The 13796-nt window shown below is 47.3% G+C and overlaps 1 protein-coding gene across 1 annotated transcript in view; it reads right to left on the reverse strand.

The window, feature by feature from the left end:
* The window catches only part of LOC119462069 (solute carrier organic anion transporter family member 74D), a 52337-nt gene extending 40188 nt beyond the window's left edge, over window positions 1-12149 (reverse strand). The window contains exons 1-2 of the mRNA XM_049672533.1: window positions 11421-12149; window positions 464-550 (exon numbers count right to left, since the gene is read on the reverse strand). Of these exons, the coding sequence (XP_049528490.1) occupies window positions 464-550; window positions 11421-12141 (808 nt within the window). The 5' untranslated portion in view covers window positions 12142-12149. The remainder of the gene's footprint in view (window positions 1-463; window positions 551-11420) is intronic.
* Between the last annotated feature and the right edge of the window lie 1647 nt (window positions 12150-13796).

Here is a 13796-nt window from a genome sequence, read left to right on the forward strand (position 1 = left end):
TATTGTGCCTATATTTACGACGTTGGAGGCCTAAAACGTTGTTTTGCCTGCCTATTTTTGGCGCCTAAAACGCGCTTTTTTACTGCCTAAAGATCCGGCCTCTACTGATAGCCTGCCTTATCGGGGCGAACACAGCGGAGCTGCAGAAAAGGGAAAAGCGAGAGAACCATGCCTACCGTTTTCACCATGGTCTCAATGTATCCCTATTTTCCCTTTCTCCCCGCACTATAATGCAACGTCTCTAACACACAGCTGCACTTCAAGAGGAAGTGCTTTTCAATTATCCCTTGCGGAAGGTGTGCGTTGCAGTTTTCCCAGGCGCCCTATATTTCTCATAATTTCTGTAGCCTGCTGGTATTAAAACAAATGCGTCTCTCTGCAAGCGGCAGTGATATCTGCAACACTTACACTGGAATGGGTGTTACGTGTTTTTGAATGGTATAATAGTGAAAAGCCTACTTACTTGTAATATCCTCGGGGATCTTCAGGGTGAAATATCCAGTGACGTAGCCCAGGACTGGCCCCATCAGACGGAAGACCATGACGTAGCCTGCAGTCCAACAAACCACAAAAATTATACTGCCAAATGTTTACCCCTCTCGCGGTGAAAAAATGTATTTGCAGCGGAAATGTTACGTCGTTCGTCATCGTGTTTCCCTTCTTGTATGCTACATTGTTACCAGCCACCTCTTTGGATTAACGAAGAAGACGATGATGACCAGGACGTTGAGCGTGTTTAGCCATTTTGGCCATGTACTCCCTTTGATCCCGAGGTGAAAGCTATGCACACATAAGGGATGCTTTTTCTATGCCTTTTCAGTCATCTTCTGGTCACGGCTATCGTGTGCACGTTTCCATTTTATGTACGTTCTTCTATTCTGCGCCGTTTTGAGTCTGTAACCATCTCCTTCTCACGATTTCGCAAAGCAGCGGGGCCAAAATATAACAAGCGGGCAGCACGTTTCTAAACAATCGGTCAGAATATTGATTGAAACCGCCGTGGTTGCTTAGTGGCTATGACGTTGAGCTGTCAAGCACTAGGTCGCGGGATCGAATCCCGGCCCCGGCGGACGCATTTTGATTAGAGCGAAATGCGAACACACCCGTGTACTTATGTTTAGGTGCCCGTTACACCCCAGGTGGTCCAAATTATTCCAGAGTCCCAGCACTATATACGGCGTGCCCCATAATCAGATCGTGGTTTTGGCACTTAAAACCCCATAAAATAAATAAATTACCCTTGGTTGACTTGGGTTTTTATTAAGGGTGCCCGAATATTCGAATACGACACGCTAACTATTCATATTCCGGCGTACTCGAAAACGAAACATACGGTATTTTTTAATATTCCAAACTAAACAAATCTTTCGCAAGAAGCGAAAGTTAAAACGTGGTTGCTCTTCTCTGTCTGCTAAACAAAGCACTGCGAATTATCAGAAGGGAATGACAAAAAGTTCAACGCAATGCAAAACAAAATCGTTAATGGAAACTTCGTTTTCTATTTTGCCACAGAAGCCTACCTGACAAGCTGCGATATTTTTTGCCAGTAGTCTGTACTTCAGTGTTTTTTTTTTTTTTTTTTTTTGTCCTAGCCATGTAGCAGTTTTATTTTTTGCTCTGCAACATCTCACGTTTTTTTTTTTTTTTTTTTTTTTACAACGGGTTCTATTACACGTGTCCACGCCCCACAAGTCCTTTACCAGCTTCTTTTTAGAGCGCAGCTTTTAGGCACCCGTTCCTACGGCGAGCATCGGCAGTTGTCCGTCGTAACCAACCGAACGAGCACGGCCAAGGATGAAAGCGAACGCGGAGCATGGATAAAAGAAGGCGAGAGCGAAGAGAGCGTGAGGAGGCAAGCGGAGGAGGAGGGTGCAGCGGAAGCATGAGGACCAGACTTGCGGCGAGCGCGGAAACAAAGCGCTGGCGCGGGCTTCAGACCCACTGCGCATGCGCTACATCATCTGCGGCTCCGCCACCGCTAGAGAATGCGCTCCGCGCGAGCCACGCGTTCCCATGTTACGCTTTCTTTCTAAACAATGAGCGACGCAACCGGTGGAAATACTTCGTCTACCGCTGCTGCTAAACTCCCAACTTCGGCATTGCCTCAGCGTGAAGAAAGACAAACTTCTCCACAACCGCCTCTACTTGGATTTCAGCCCATGTCATTGAAGCAATGTCCATTTGGGAGTCGATCGCGCTAACCACTGAGCTGTCGCGCAACAACAGTACTGGGCAATTAGTGTGAGGCTTAGTGCTCCACACAGACTCTGTGAGCAGTGGCGTCTGGGCATGTATTTCGGAGCCCGTTACGAGCAATACTCTACGGGACGAGGATTACATTATGTGGCATCGTATAGAAATTGTTTTGACATGATGGCGGAATGTTTGCTGTGCAATTCGTCGTTGTCACGTGTTTGAAAACAGCGTCAGCGGCACAAAGGAAGCGTACAATAACAATGTTGGCGATAAGCCTCGAACACGACGCATACACACAATAGAGGATGCACCGATAATAAGGTAGTTGGTGGAAGAGAATGTCGAAAGCACCGACAATGTCACTGGCATGAGCGACGACGCACTGGCAATGCCACGTAGTTTAAGCAGATACTCAAAGGATTCATTACCGCCAAGTGGCCTATACCGGGTGTTCCTGCAATGACTTTCACAAATTTAAAAAATAATTTGTTGGAAATAGCAGAACTCTAATCCAAGAGCTGGATTGCTGAGACAGGCGGACATTCATAATGCAAAAAAGGTAAGGCGTGCAGACACGGACACAAGAGAAGTGGACAACACAGACGCCGACTATCAAATGAAGGAAGCACTGAGGCGAAAGAAAGAAAGAAGACACAAAACTCATCTGCGCATGCTCTGGAATGGTAGCACCATGTGTCAATCAGGTGCACGTGCCGGTCTACGTCAGAGATAACTGTTGAGGCATTTGATCTTTTTCTGATGTAAGGTAATCGAAGGCTGACTCACGCACGCACTTCCTCCATTATTGATAGGCCAAGCTTCGACCTTAGACCATCTTCATTCCTATGTATGTACAGTACCGCGTATTCATCTAACTCGGACGGGCAGTTACAATCTTGGCAGTCTTGGCAATGTAAGTAGAGATTGGAAGGCAATCCACCGGTTAGCGACCTTTCATGTTCCATTAGCCTCTGATTGATACACCGCCCTATTTGCCCTACGTAGAAATGGCCACAGCTAAGGGGAGCTTTATATACCACACCCATACGACAGTCAGTAAAATTGTTGTTCGTCATGTGCTTCACGGTACAAATGTCTGTTCTTTTTTTGCCCTTCCTCTGTTCCTTTTTCCTCTGCATGGCAGCGCATATCTTACCTACCTTACTCAGCTAGGTAATTAGCTAGGTAATTAGCTAGGTAATTAGCTTCCAGTTAATTTTGTGATTCAATGCAAAAAGCGACGTTTTGTTAAGAACCTAAGTGGAACGCCAATGCATTTCTTCGCAAAGTTCGGGAATTAATACCTCGAAACTGGTGTCATCCCGAGAATTCGGTCCTCCAAGTGGATCCGCCTTGCGAACTCCACGGCTACAATTTGTAAATTGCAGTATGGGCCATCAGGTAATTAGTTAAAAACTGAATTAGTGAATTTCTGGTAATTATTCGATTATGCATTTCAATTTGTTGTGCAAGTTATGTCCGCCTCTTCGAGTAGACCAGCTCATTAACTCGAATTGTGCTATCTGCCACAGGCTTCCTTTAAGCATTTTTCAAATGTTTGCTGAAACACCCTGTATACTGTATATATATATATATATATATATATACAGTGGGTTCAAAAAGAAACCGAACTTTTCAAATAGCGCGCCAACCGGCAGAGGAAGCGCTGCGGCTGCTGAGCGCACGTAGTGGCAGGTTTAGACACCAAAGTGTCATTTGCCGCGTTTCGCTCTGACCATCAGTTGGTGAGCTACACCCGCTTAAGTGAGCAGGTGCACAAGCTGATCGTCGGATTAGTACCAAAGTAACATCGACAGTGCTCGAAGAACAATATGTGTGCGTGCGTGCGTGCGCATTTTGATCACGGCAGAATGTCGGTGGGTAAAGATGCCACGCATGGACGACTTTTGCCATCAACAGATGGTGAACATAATGAGAAAGTTTGTCCTGTGATTCGGGCAAATTCAGGGAAACTGTTCGAGAAGTTGCTGACGAAGTGGGCCAGCCAGGAACTGCTTGCCACTGCCAGTGACAATGACAAACTTCCTTAAGGACATCATAACATGCGATGACACGTGGGTAAATGGCTATGATATTGAAACGAAGGTGCAGTCGTCGCAGTGGGTGGGCAAAGGGTCTCCTCGTCCAAAAAAAAAAGTCCGCATGAGTCGGCCAAAGATCAAGGTGATGTTGGTTTTTTGACCGCGAAGGCATTGTCCGTAAGGAATTTGTACTACGTGGTCAGGTGGTAAATAAGGGAGTCTTTCAGGAAATTATAGTGTGTTTGAGGGATACTGTGCGCAGTAAGAGGCCTGAATTGTGGGAAAAAACTGACTTGGATGTTGCATCAGTACAATGCGCCGGCTCACGTGTCGCTTCTTGTCCGCAGCTATCTAACGAAACATCCCATTCCTGTTGTGCCTCATCGACCGTATTCTCCGGACCTAACCCCAGCAGACATTTTGCTGTTCCCCAAACAAATGTCATTTCCAAACCATAGAGGAGATTCAGCACAATCTCCTCTATGCACAATTCATCAGCGCGCCATTCCAGAAAGTGCGTTCCAGGAGGCTTTCCAGAAATGGAAGAAACAACGGGAACTGTGCATTGCCAAAAAATGGGACTACTATGATGGGGACAGTGCTTAAAAAGTTGTGCAATAAGCAATGAAGATGTTATACAAATAGTTCGGTTTCTGTTTGAACAGACCTATATATACGAGGTCTGTTAGGAAAGTATCCGACCTTTGGCCGAAGAAAAGAAACTGGCATAACTGGAGCGTTGGAAACCTAATAACCCTCAAAGTATTCTCCTTGGGACTCCACACACTTCTCCCAGCGGTGCTGCCATTGTTGGAAGCATTCCGAGAAGGCCTCTTTCAGAATAGAGTTTAGCTCCGCTGTCGTTGCAGCCATAATGTCCTCTCTTGTCTGAAATCGCGTTCCTTTCAATGGCCTTTTGATTTTGGGAAACAGCTAGAAGTCGCAGGGGGCCATATCAGAAGAGTAAGAAGCCTGTTGAACTACAGGAGTCTGGTTTTTCGCCAAAAAAGTCTTAATCAAGTGCGAGGAATGTGCAGGAGCATTGTCGTGATGCATGCGCCAAGTTCCTGTTGACCACAACTCCGGTCTCTTGCACTGCACAGCATCACGTAGGCGACGGAGGACATCCCTGTAGTACTCTCTGGTGATTGACCCTCTGGTGCGTACTCGTGGTGTACCACATCGCGGGAGTCAAAGAAAGCAGTCAGCATCACTTTGACGTTGCTGCACACTTGGCGAGCCTTCTTTGGTCTTGTTGACGTTGAATGCTTCCACTGTGACGACTGAGATTTGGTTTCCGGGTCGTACCCCTACACCCAAGACTCGTCACCAGTGATTGTGGTGTTCATGAGGTCGGGGTCACTGTTTGTGGAATCCATCATGTCCTGTGAGACTTCAACGCGAAGTTGCTTTTGCTCCACCGTGAGCAGCTTCGGCACGAACTTCGCCGCAACTCTCTTCATGGCCACTTCTTCGGTCATAATAGAATATGCAGAAAAAGTGCTGATGGCCACCTCTTCCGCAATTTCTCGGATAGTCACACGATGGTCCCGCATCACCACAGCGTTCACTTCGGCAATGACCTGGCCATGTTGATGGCCGACCGGAGCGTGGCTCGCTCTCCAGTGATGTGCGGCCGTCTTAAACAGGTTGTACCACTCCTTAATCTGTGTGCTGCTCATAGAATCGTCACCGAAAGCCATCTGAATCTTCCGAATGGTTTCCACTTGGCTGTCGCCCAGTTTCTGGCAAAATTTCATGCAGTATCGCTGCTCCAGTCGCTCCGTCATTTTCCTTGCAATAAAAAAATCAGTCAAGAGCACTGCGCACTACCTCACTCAAACGCTGCATCCCAGCGACTGACGCTATCGGCAGGCGGGAAAAAAATCGTGCATGCGCACAAAGGTTCAAGGTCGGCTGATGCAAGCGCGCTTGTTTCATATTCATCAGGCGTTCGCAAAAAAATTAGGTCGGATGCTTTTCTAACAGACCTCGTATGTGTGTAACGAACCACATAAGGACGGTGCGGTACAATAGTGGTGAAGGAGGAAGACCAAGAATTAAGGCAGTGTATATATATACCCAGCAGCACACAGCGACCCACATTTTCGGGCTGCCATATCTCCGGAATCAGCCTTCGAATGCTTGTTTGCTCATTTGGCTTGTTTGACAAGCGCGTCTTCCGTACTTCCGTGCTATCGTACTCGTGCCATCGCTGAAGCATCGGATGCGTTCACCGCGTCTTGTACGCGGCGCCGCCTCGTTTCAAGTCGCATGACTCTTCTATGAAGCTCATTTCGCAGCCAGTGCTTCACACAATCCCTTTGTTCCCGCATGAAACTTAAAATTCACTGGAAGCGCGTGGCAGAGCCATATTCACTGCGGCATCGTCCACTGATCGACCACCTGGGATTTAACATTAATCTAACGTACTTTTCGCTAGAACACCAAAATGAAACCACCAACACCGTATGCTCATTTGGCGACGAACAGGCAGCTTCATCAAGAACGGATGAACAGCTTCCTCTTGAATTTCAAGCTGCTTTGCATATTTCAAGCTCTTTTGCAGATACAAGACCTTTACAAACCCCTGACATTTTTATTTTATTTATTTATTTACAGAATACTGCAGGCCAACGTATGGCCCAGGCAGGAGGGAATTCGTTCATACAGTAATAAAATTAAATACGTTCAAAGAAAAGAAATAAATACGAAATACGAAATAAACTGAAGCATATGAGATACACTGAAGGGTGATATTAAATACATTAAAAAACACATTCTACAAGCATACAAAGCAAGTGATTGAATTGAAAGGTGAGAAATATTTCCAGTACCAGTTTATAGTTTCTTTTTCAGGGCTAACGCAACGAAGATAGACACAAGTGATCTCTCTCATGCGCCGGCTAACACTCATTAAAGTACTCACGCGCTCATACGTTTATTTGAAATGCAGTTTTTCAATGGCACGTGGTATGTTATTGGACAGGAATGATGTTGTATGTTATTAGAAATGAATGTACGTTATTGGTCGGGGTAATGATTTCTGGTAGGCCTAGCTGGTAGCGGCTGGAGACAGGGTGAATGATTAAGTTGTAGTTCCCGTTTCCAAAGGCGGAAGAGCAATGTTAGGCGTGCTACCTTTCTTTGGGATTTTAGGGTGGCAATATTATTTTCATTGATCAATTGCAATGGGGAGTCATAACGTCCATAACAATTATATATGTAGCGAACGGCAAGCCTGTTTATGTTCCAGTTTGCTAATATTTTTTTTTTTTCATAAATGGGTCCCAGACGACGCAAGCATATTCTAATCGCGACCTTACCAGTGTGTTGAATGCTAATTGTTTCACGGATGGAGGAGAATGCTTCAGCTTGTGTCTGAATAGGCCGAGTTTACGTCGAGCAGACGCACAAACATTATCAATGCGTTGCGACCAGGTCAGACGATTGTTGATGGTTACACCTAAATATTTAAAGGAGTCTGTTTCAGTGACCGCGGATTGATTAATAGTGTATTGATATGTTAGAGGGTGTTTTTCTTGGTTATGCGCATAAAAACGGTTTTTTCTTCATTAAGTTTCATTTCCCAGGTGTCGCACCAGTCAGAAATCGCAGTAAGACTTTTACTCAGGATCACATGGTCATTTGCATCTTTGATCTCTATGTAAAGTAAGCAATCATCCGCGAACAATTTAATACTCACACTATCGTCTATGCATGCTGTTATGTCAGTAATGTAGACTAGGAAAAGTAGAGGTCCGAGCACACTTCCCTGCGGAACTCCGGAGTTAAGGGATTGTCGCACATTACCGACAAACAGAAATGTCCACTAAGCACGAGGTCACATGGATGGCGGCCTTAGAAATGGCTCCTCGAGAATCTCAGACGTGCTCTTCACCATCAGCCAACCCACAGCAGAAAGCGTGGTCCCAACAACTCCAAGAACAAGTTCGGTTAACGCAAGGACGAACCTGACACAGACGACGACGACGTCGAGAAAGAGTGCCATCGTAAAAGCAGACGCAATACAAAGAAAGACATCTAAGGACTAGCCAATTGAATCTAAGAACAACTCGGCCAGTATGTCGTTTTCCAAGGAGTGTACATCGTCAAGGAAGACAGCACCGAGACCCGAGACACCGAGCACCGAGACAGCACCGAGACACCGAGGAAGTCAACCGAGACAGCACCTAATACGACAAATGCGAAAACAGCGCAAGCAATGGCCAAAAGGAGAAGTACAATCTTCTGGCATAAAAAGCAACAGAAACATCGCCTGAAAAGCTTCGTGCAACGAGCACTCGTTTCTGAAAACGCACACGTCCAACCACCAGAAACTAGCCGACTTCATGCAAACGGTTCCTCTCTGGTGAGAGCAATCTGCCAAAGACAGCTCAGAGCATTCAATCTTCGGTCCACATGCACTAGCTTCAAGTCCAACTACAGATCCTGCTACTTCATAATGCTTGAACTTCACTCAGTCGTGCCAAGTGCTCAACATGTAATCGTATCAATGATCACGTGCTACGGTGCATGTAGACGTCGTCCGGGGTGCAACAGTCAGGCTCGCCCACCAGAACTATGCTAAACTTCACCGGACAGATACTTTTCTATGAAGTTGGCAAGGGTTACAGTCTTCTTGAGACATTGGACTAACTGTGCATTCTTATTCTTTTCATTCATCCGCCCCTGCACCTACGACTCTCTCCGGGGGAGGGGGAAGTGTGTAACGAACCACACAAGGACGGTGCGGTGCAATAGTGGTGAAGGAGGAAGACGAAGAATAAAGGCAGTGTTCGGGTGACCATGTTTATCTCCGTCCGCCACCTCCTGCTCGCGTCATATATATATATATATACCCAGCAGCACACAGTGACCCACATTTTCGGGCTGCCGTATCTCCCGAATCAGCCTTAGAATGCGGCTGTTGAAACGTACCCGATATGAAAAAGTCGTGGCAAGTCTCCAAGAAAGGCTTCGTCTTTGAAAAATACGGGAAAAGCAAGTTCGCACATGTATGCCAATCTCAGCGACCCATACATCAAATAAACTATAATGGAGTTCTCACACTCTTTTGGAAGTTCTATGAATGTGTTAAGCCACTGCCCGGAAATCTATCCATGACTTTGCGAACACTGCGCTATATCTGGTGCAATCCATTCGGTATATTCCGTAGTGTTTAGACGCAACCAAGGACGGAAAAAAATTCAGGACAGGAAAGAACTCTTTCCTGTCCTGAATTTTTTTCCGTCCTTGGTTGCGTCTAAACACTACGGAATAAGATGAACCAACTAGCCCAGCAACAAGTCCTGATTCATTCGGTATACACGAGCCTTTTCAAATATTTTCCTGCATACGCGCTTAAAGGGTAGGGACCCTGGAATGATTTTGACGATTTTGTACAAACGTACTAAGTCGTCGGAGTAGGTCCTTCTGATCATATATTGACGCATCTAAGCGCTCCGTGTGGAGCGTGTAATTTATTAGAAGGTTTTAAAAACGTACATCGCTATCGATCGCCAATCAGCTGAGTTTGCAGCCGCGCCTGACCAAGTGACGCGATTTGACCATATGACGTCAGTAGGGCGAGCTATCCGATTTGCTGCCCAGGGCATGCCATCGATAATTTTTCCAACATTATGGGGAACAAATGTTGATCGTAATAGTTTAGACGTTAGTTAATTTGTTTCTATAAAAGGAAAGTAAGAGAAAGAAAATGTACAAGGACATTTATCACTACACTAAAAGCACTTCCGGCCCACAGCAAGTGACGTCTGCTTGTGTTACCTGCTCCGTGTTGACAGCTACGCGGTCCAGTGTTGGTCTCGTTCTTTCTTTTCGCGAGCACCATGGTTCACTCTTGCGTTGTGCGCTGCAAACGTAGCGATCGGTGACATGTCAAGCGGTGACATCGTACCCCTCTGCAAGGCAGCAGACAAGCGGAGTGGCTGCGGCGCATCGAACGGTCGGCATCCAAACGGCGCCAGCATCTACGTGTTTGCGGCCGTCACTTCACGCCGAATAATTACTACCACAATAGAGTTTAGCGTGTCCGGTATTCGGGTAAACGCAAGCGCAATTGTACTGGGCGTTTTACGTGATGAACGGAGGCGTAAACGTCAGCTGCTTGCACGGTGCAGCCACCTGGCGGCACAAAGCTCAACCAAACACAGAGTTAATATAGCAGTAACCAAGTGCGTTCTACTTTGCTGCTAGCGCAAATTTTCTGCAGGAGCGTAATCCTGAACACGTTGTCTTGTTATGTGCTTAAAATGTTTCACACTTGGTTACAGCAATATTAGCTCTGTATTTTGCTGGTTAAGCTCTGCGCCACCAGATGGCTGGACCGTGCATGCCCATCAGGCCGCTCACGTACGTCTACGAAGCTCCTTCATCTCGGCGGTATGGAGAGGCTTTAGTTTACGCCTCTGCCTATTCGTCAAAACGCCCAGCTCGCCTGTGGTTACCGGAATACTGGACACGCTCGGCGCTGCTAAACAACGCTCGCAACGCACGCTGCTTGATCGCTCTCGCTGGGGATCAACGGCCAGGCAGCTAGCGGAGAGGTTGGAGAGCCTTCGTGCGGTAGCTCCAAGACAACCGGAAGGAGACGACATGACGTCACATCATGACGTACAGCCAGCGAAGGCGGCGCTTAGCCCCGATCACCCCGCGAACGAGTTGAGGAGAAAATGCATGGCTAGGGAGGAGGGTAACTTGTAATCGTCCGTAGCTCTCTTAATATGAGACGCTTCACTTAAATTGTGAGGCGAATGTTTTACTGTAGCTGTTGTACCCTACGCGTCTACAAAATTTGCCCGAGCCGTTTCAGGGACCCTTTATACTTCTATAGCCTCCGCTATATCCGGCACATATTCGTTCCTGCATGCAGCGCCTGCATACCATCTCAAGCGTCTGGCTGCACGTTGTGTTGTTGGGCTGCGTTCCTGGTTAATATCTTATTGCAGACGCCGGTGTGCGGCTGCGCGTCCTGTCCTATGCGATACGGCCGCTTCAGGGCTCCGACGCAGGCTGCGTTGATGGCTGCTTACAAATTGACATTTGATACCGACCGCGCCACCAAAGGCCCTCGGCGGCCTTCACTGACGCCGCACGAGAACTGCTGCGGAATTCCCCTTAACAACTTCGCTGTATAACAAAAACGAACAAGAAGCTCACCAAAGTAGGCCGCCGTGTGACTCCTCTCAACGTTGTCATCCATGTACGTGCTACCGATGGTGTAGTAGCACGTGGTACCCAATCCGTTCAGAAAGTTCCCCGTGAAGAACATCATGATGGCACCTGTAGAATCTCCAAACATCGGTTTTTCGCATTCCTTTGTTACATTGCCCACTTTGCCGCAGAAGTCCATACTCTTAGTCTTGTTGGGGCCCGAATAGGACTCTCGTGGACCGTAAACGAGGTAAGGCATCAGGTTGAAGAGTGTTCCGACGAAGCAACACGCCATTCCGGCGGTCAACCAGTTGGGCTTGCTTGTGCGCTTGAGAAAAAGGATGAGCACGATGTTGGCCAGGATGGGGCTACAGTCGTCGCCGATCAGGATGAAAGCGCTCGCTTTACTCGTCAGTGAGAATCTCTTTTCCATAGTGCTCAGCGTGGCAATCATATACAAGCGATAGGTCCCTTGGCAGGTGCCCAGGACGGCGAGTATGAAAGCGTAGTAACGCGGTGTCGCAAACCTTTGCAGCCAGTCTGGTCTGTAGTTGAACACGCCGCACCGGTAGTCCTTCGCATCATCGGCGTCATCGCGCTTCGGTTCGCGCACTGGGGCTTCGTCCTTCGACGGCTTCGCGACCGCTACCTCCGTGGATAGGCTCCCGCGTGCTGCAGCGGCGCCCCTACTGCCCGCCGCGGTCGCCTGATCCTTACGGTCCTCCATCAGGAGTAGCGTCGTAATCGGTGTCTTCTTTCTTTGTGCTGTTGGTGATGATGATGGCTCAGTAGCGCTGATGCGGGCCCGCGTAATGCGTTCAAAAAAGGTTGTTGTAGGAACACAATCAAGGTAGGTATTACATTTGAATGACTGCTCGAGGCCTGTTTGAGGAAGTAGGTAAATGAAAAGCAGATTGAGAGAGCGGGTAAGTTTGGTGATTTCTGGAGAGGCTAGCTTAGCGAATGGCTCGAAGTGTTACTCCAGGTTAAATGTCAGGAATAAAAAAAAATCTGGCTGAACCGATCTTACAATGACTGGCGACGTTAATGTGATCATCATTCAACATATGTAGCGAAACACCACGTTCCAAAAGACACCTATATTTATAACCTGTAGTGGTCATTCTGAGATTGCCATTGCTTCGGCTATATGCGGCATACGGTGTCTCTGTGATTTGCCAAATTTGCTATGACACTAGCTTGCCAGGGTCGGCCGTGAATATGATGGCATCACAACCATATGATAACGACGCAGTGACGACGATGTAATGATGAAGAAGCAAGGACGTCGCTAAAGCGAAGGCGCCGACAGAAAGTGGCTGAAGTAGGCAAAGAATGCTAATCGTAATCAGAAGTAGTCAGAAAAAAATTACGGGGGATGCTTAGAAATTTCTAAGACCGTGAAGGAAAAAAGCTTAGTTGGACCCATTAGGATGTGGAATGAAGCTCGTAGCCCACGTGACGACGTATACAAGGCGCGCGAGCGCGCTGCGAGCGTGCTGCCGCCGTTTCCAGAACGTTCTACGGGCGCCGCCTCTGATATTACCCTCCTCCTTCTCAGCGCCGCCACCGCGCTTGCCGTCAACGCCCCTACTGCGCTGCTGCTGACCGACCTCCTTTTTGCTGACATTTACCTCTTCCCCAGCGCCCTCATAGCCCTTTCACTCAACGCCCTCCCGCGCCACCTCTGACATTTCATTCCTCCTCCCCAGCGCCGCTGTTGCTGTTTCCTTCAATGCTTTCCGGCTGCGTTGAGCGCGAGGGGCATTATGGGAACGCTAGCACAGAATTGCATTTACAAACGTTAGCGTTGGCCCCATTACTCCTATCCAGATTACACGCACCACCTCATATTTACTGCGGCCCCAATGTCGTCTATGATCGCATTTTAAGGCGTAATCCTTATATGACTGATCGTTCAGTCGATCTTCAACGTCCTTGAATGAAAACCATGTCGTCGAAGCGAAATCGTAATACTTAAAAAAAGTTTATTTCAACATAAGACGATACGAACCCCTACTCACAATGACGGCACAATTCCATAAGGACGATAACATAAAAAATACGAAGCACTGTATACACGGCCCGTTTTCGAAGAAATATCTGAGTCCCCACTCACTAACATATAACCACATATAAACTAATTGTCACATTATAGAAATTATGTTGAATATGTACAAAGATGATGTGACGGAGGCACTTTACAGAATTTTGTAGTGATGCTATGAGATGTGTATTTACAACAAAAAAATCACAGTATATCCACGAAGTGAATGATGAGTGGGCGAAGCACCGGGGGATCATTCGGGTAAACCACAGCTACGGACGAGAGATAAAGAGAGCGCGCGTCGGGAACGAGAGAGAAAATTACACCATCTTCCC

This window comes from Dermacentor silvarum, chromosome 8, assembly GCF_013339745.2.
Source record: "Dermacentor silvarum isolate Dsil-2018 chromosome 8, BIME_Dsil_1.4, whole genome shotgun sequence".
In the NCBI taxonomy this organism is placed as follows: Eukaryota; Metazoa; Arthropoda; class Arachnida; order Ixodida; family Ixodidae; genus Dermacentor; species Dermacentor silvarum.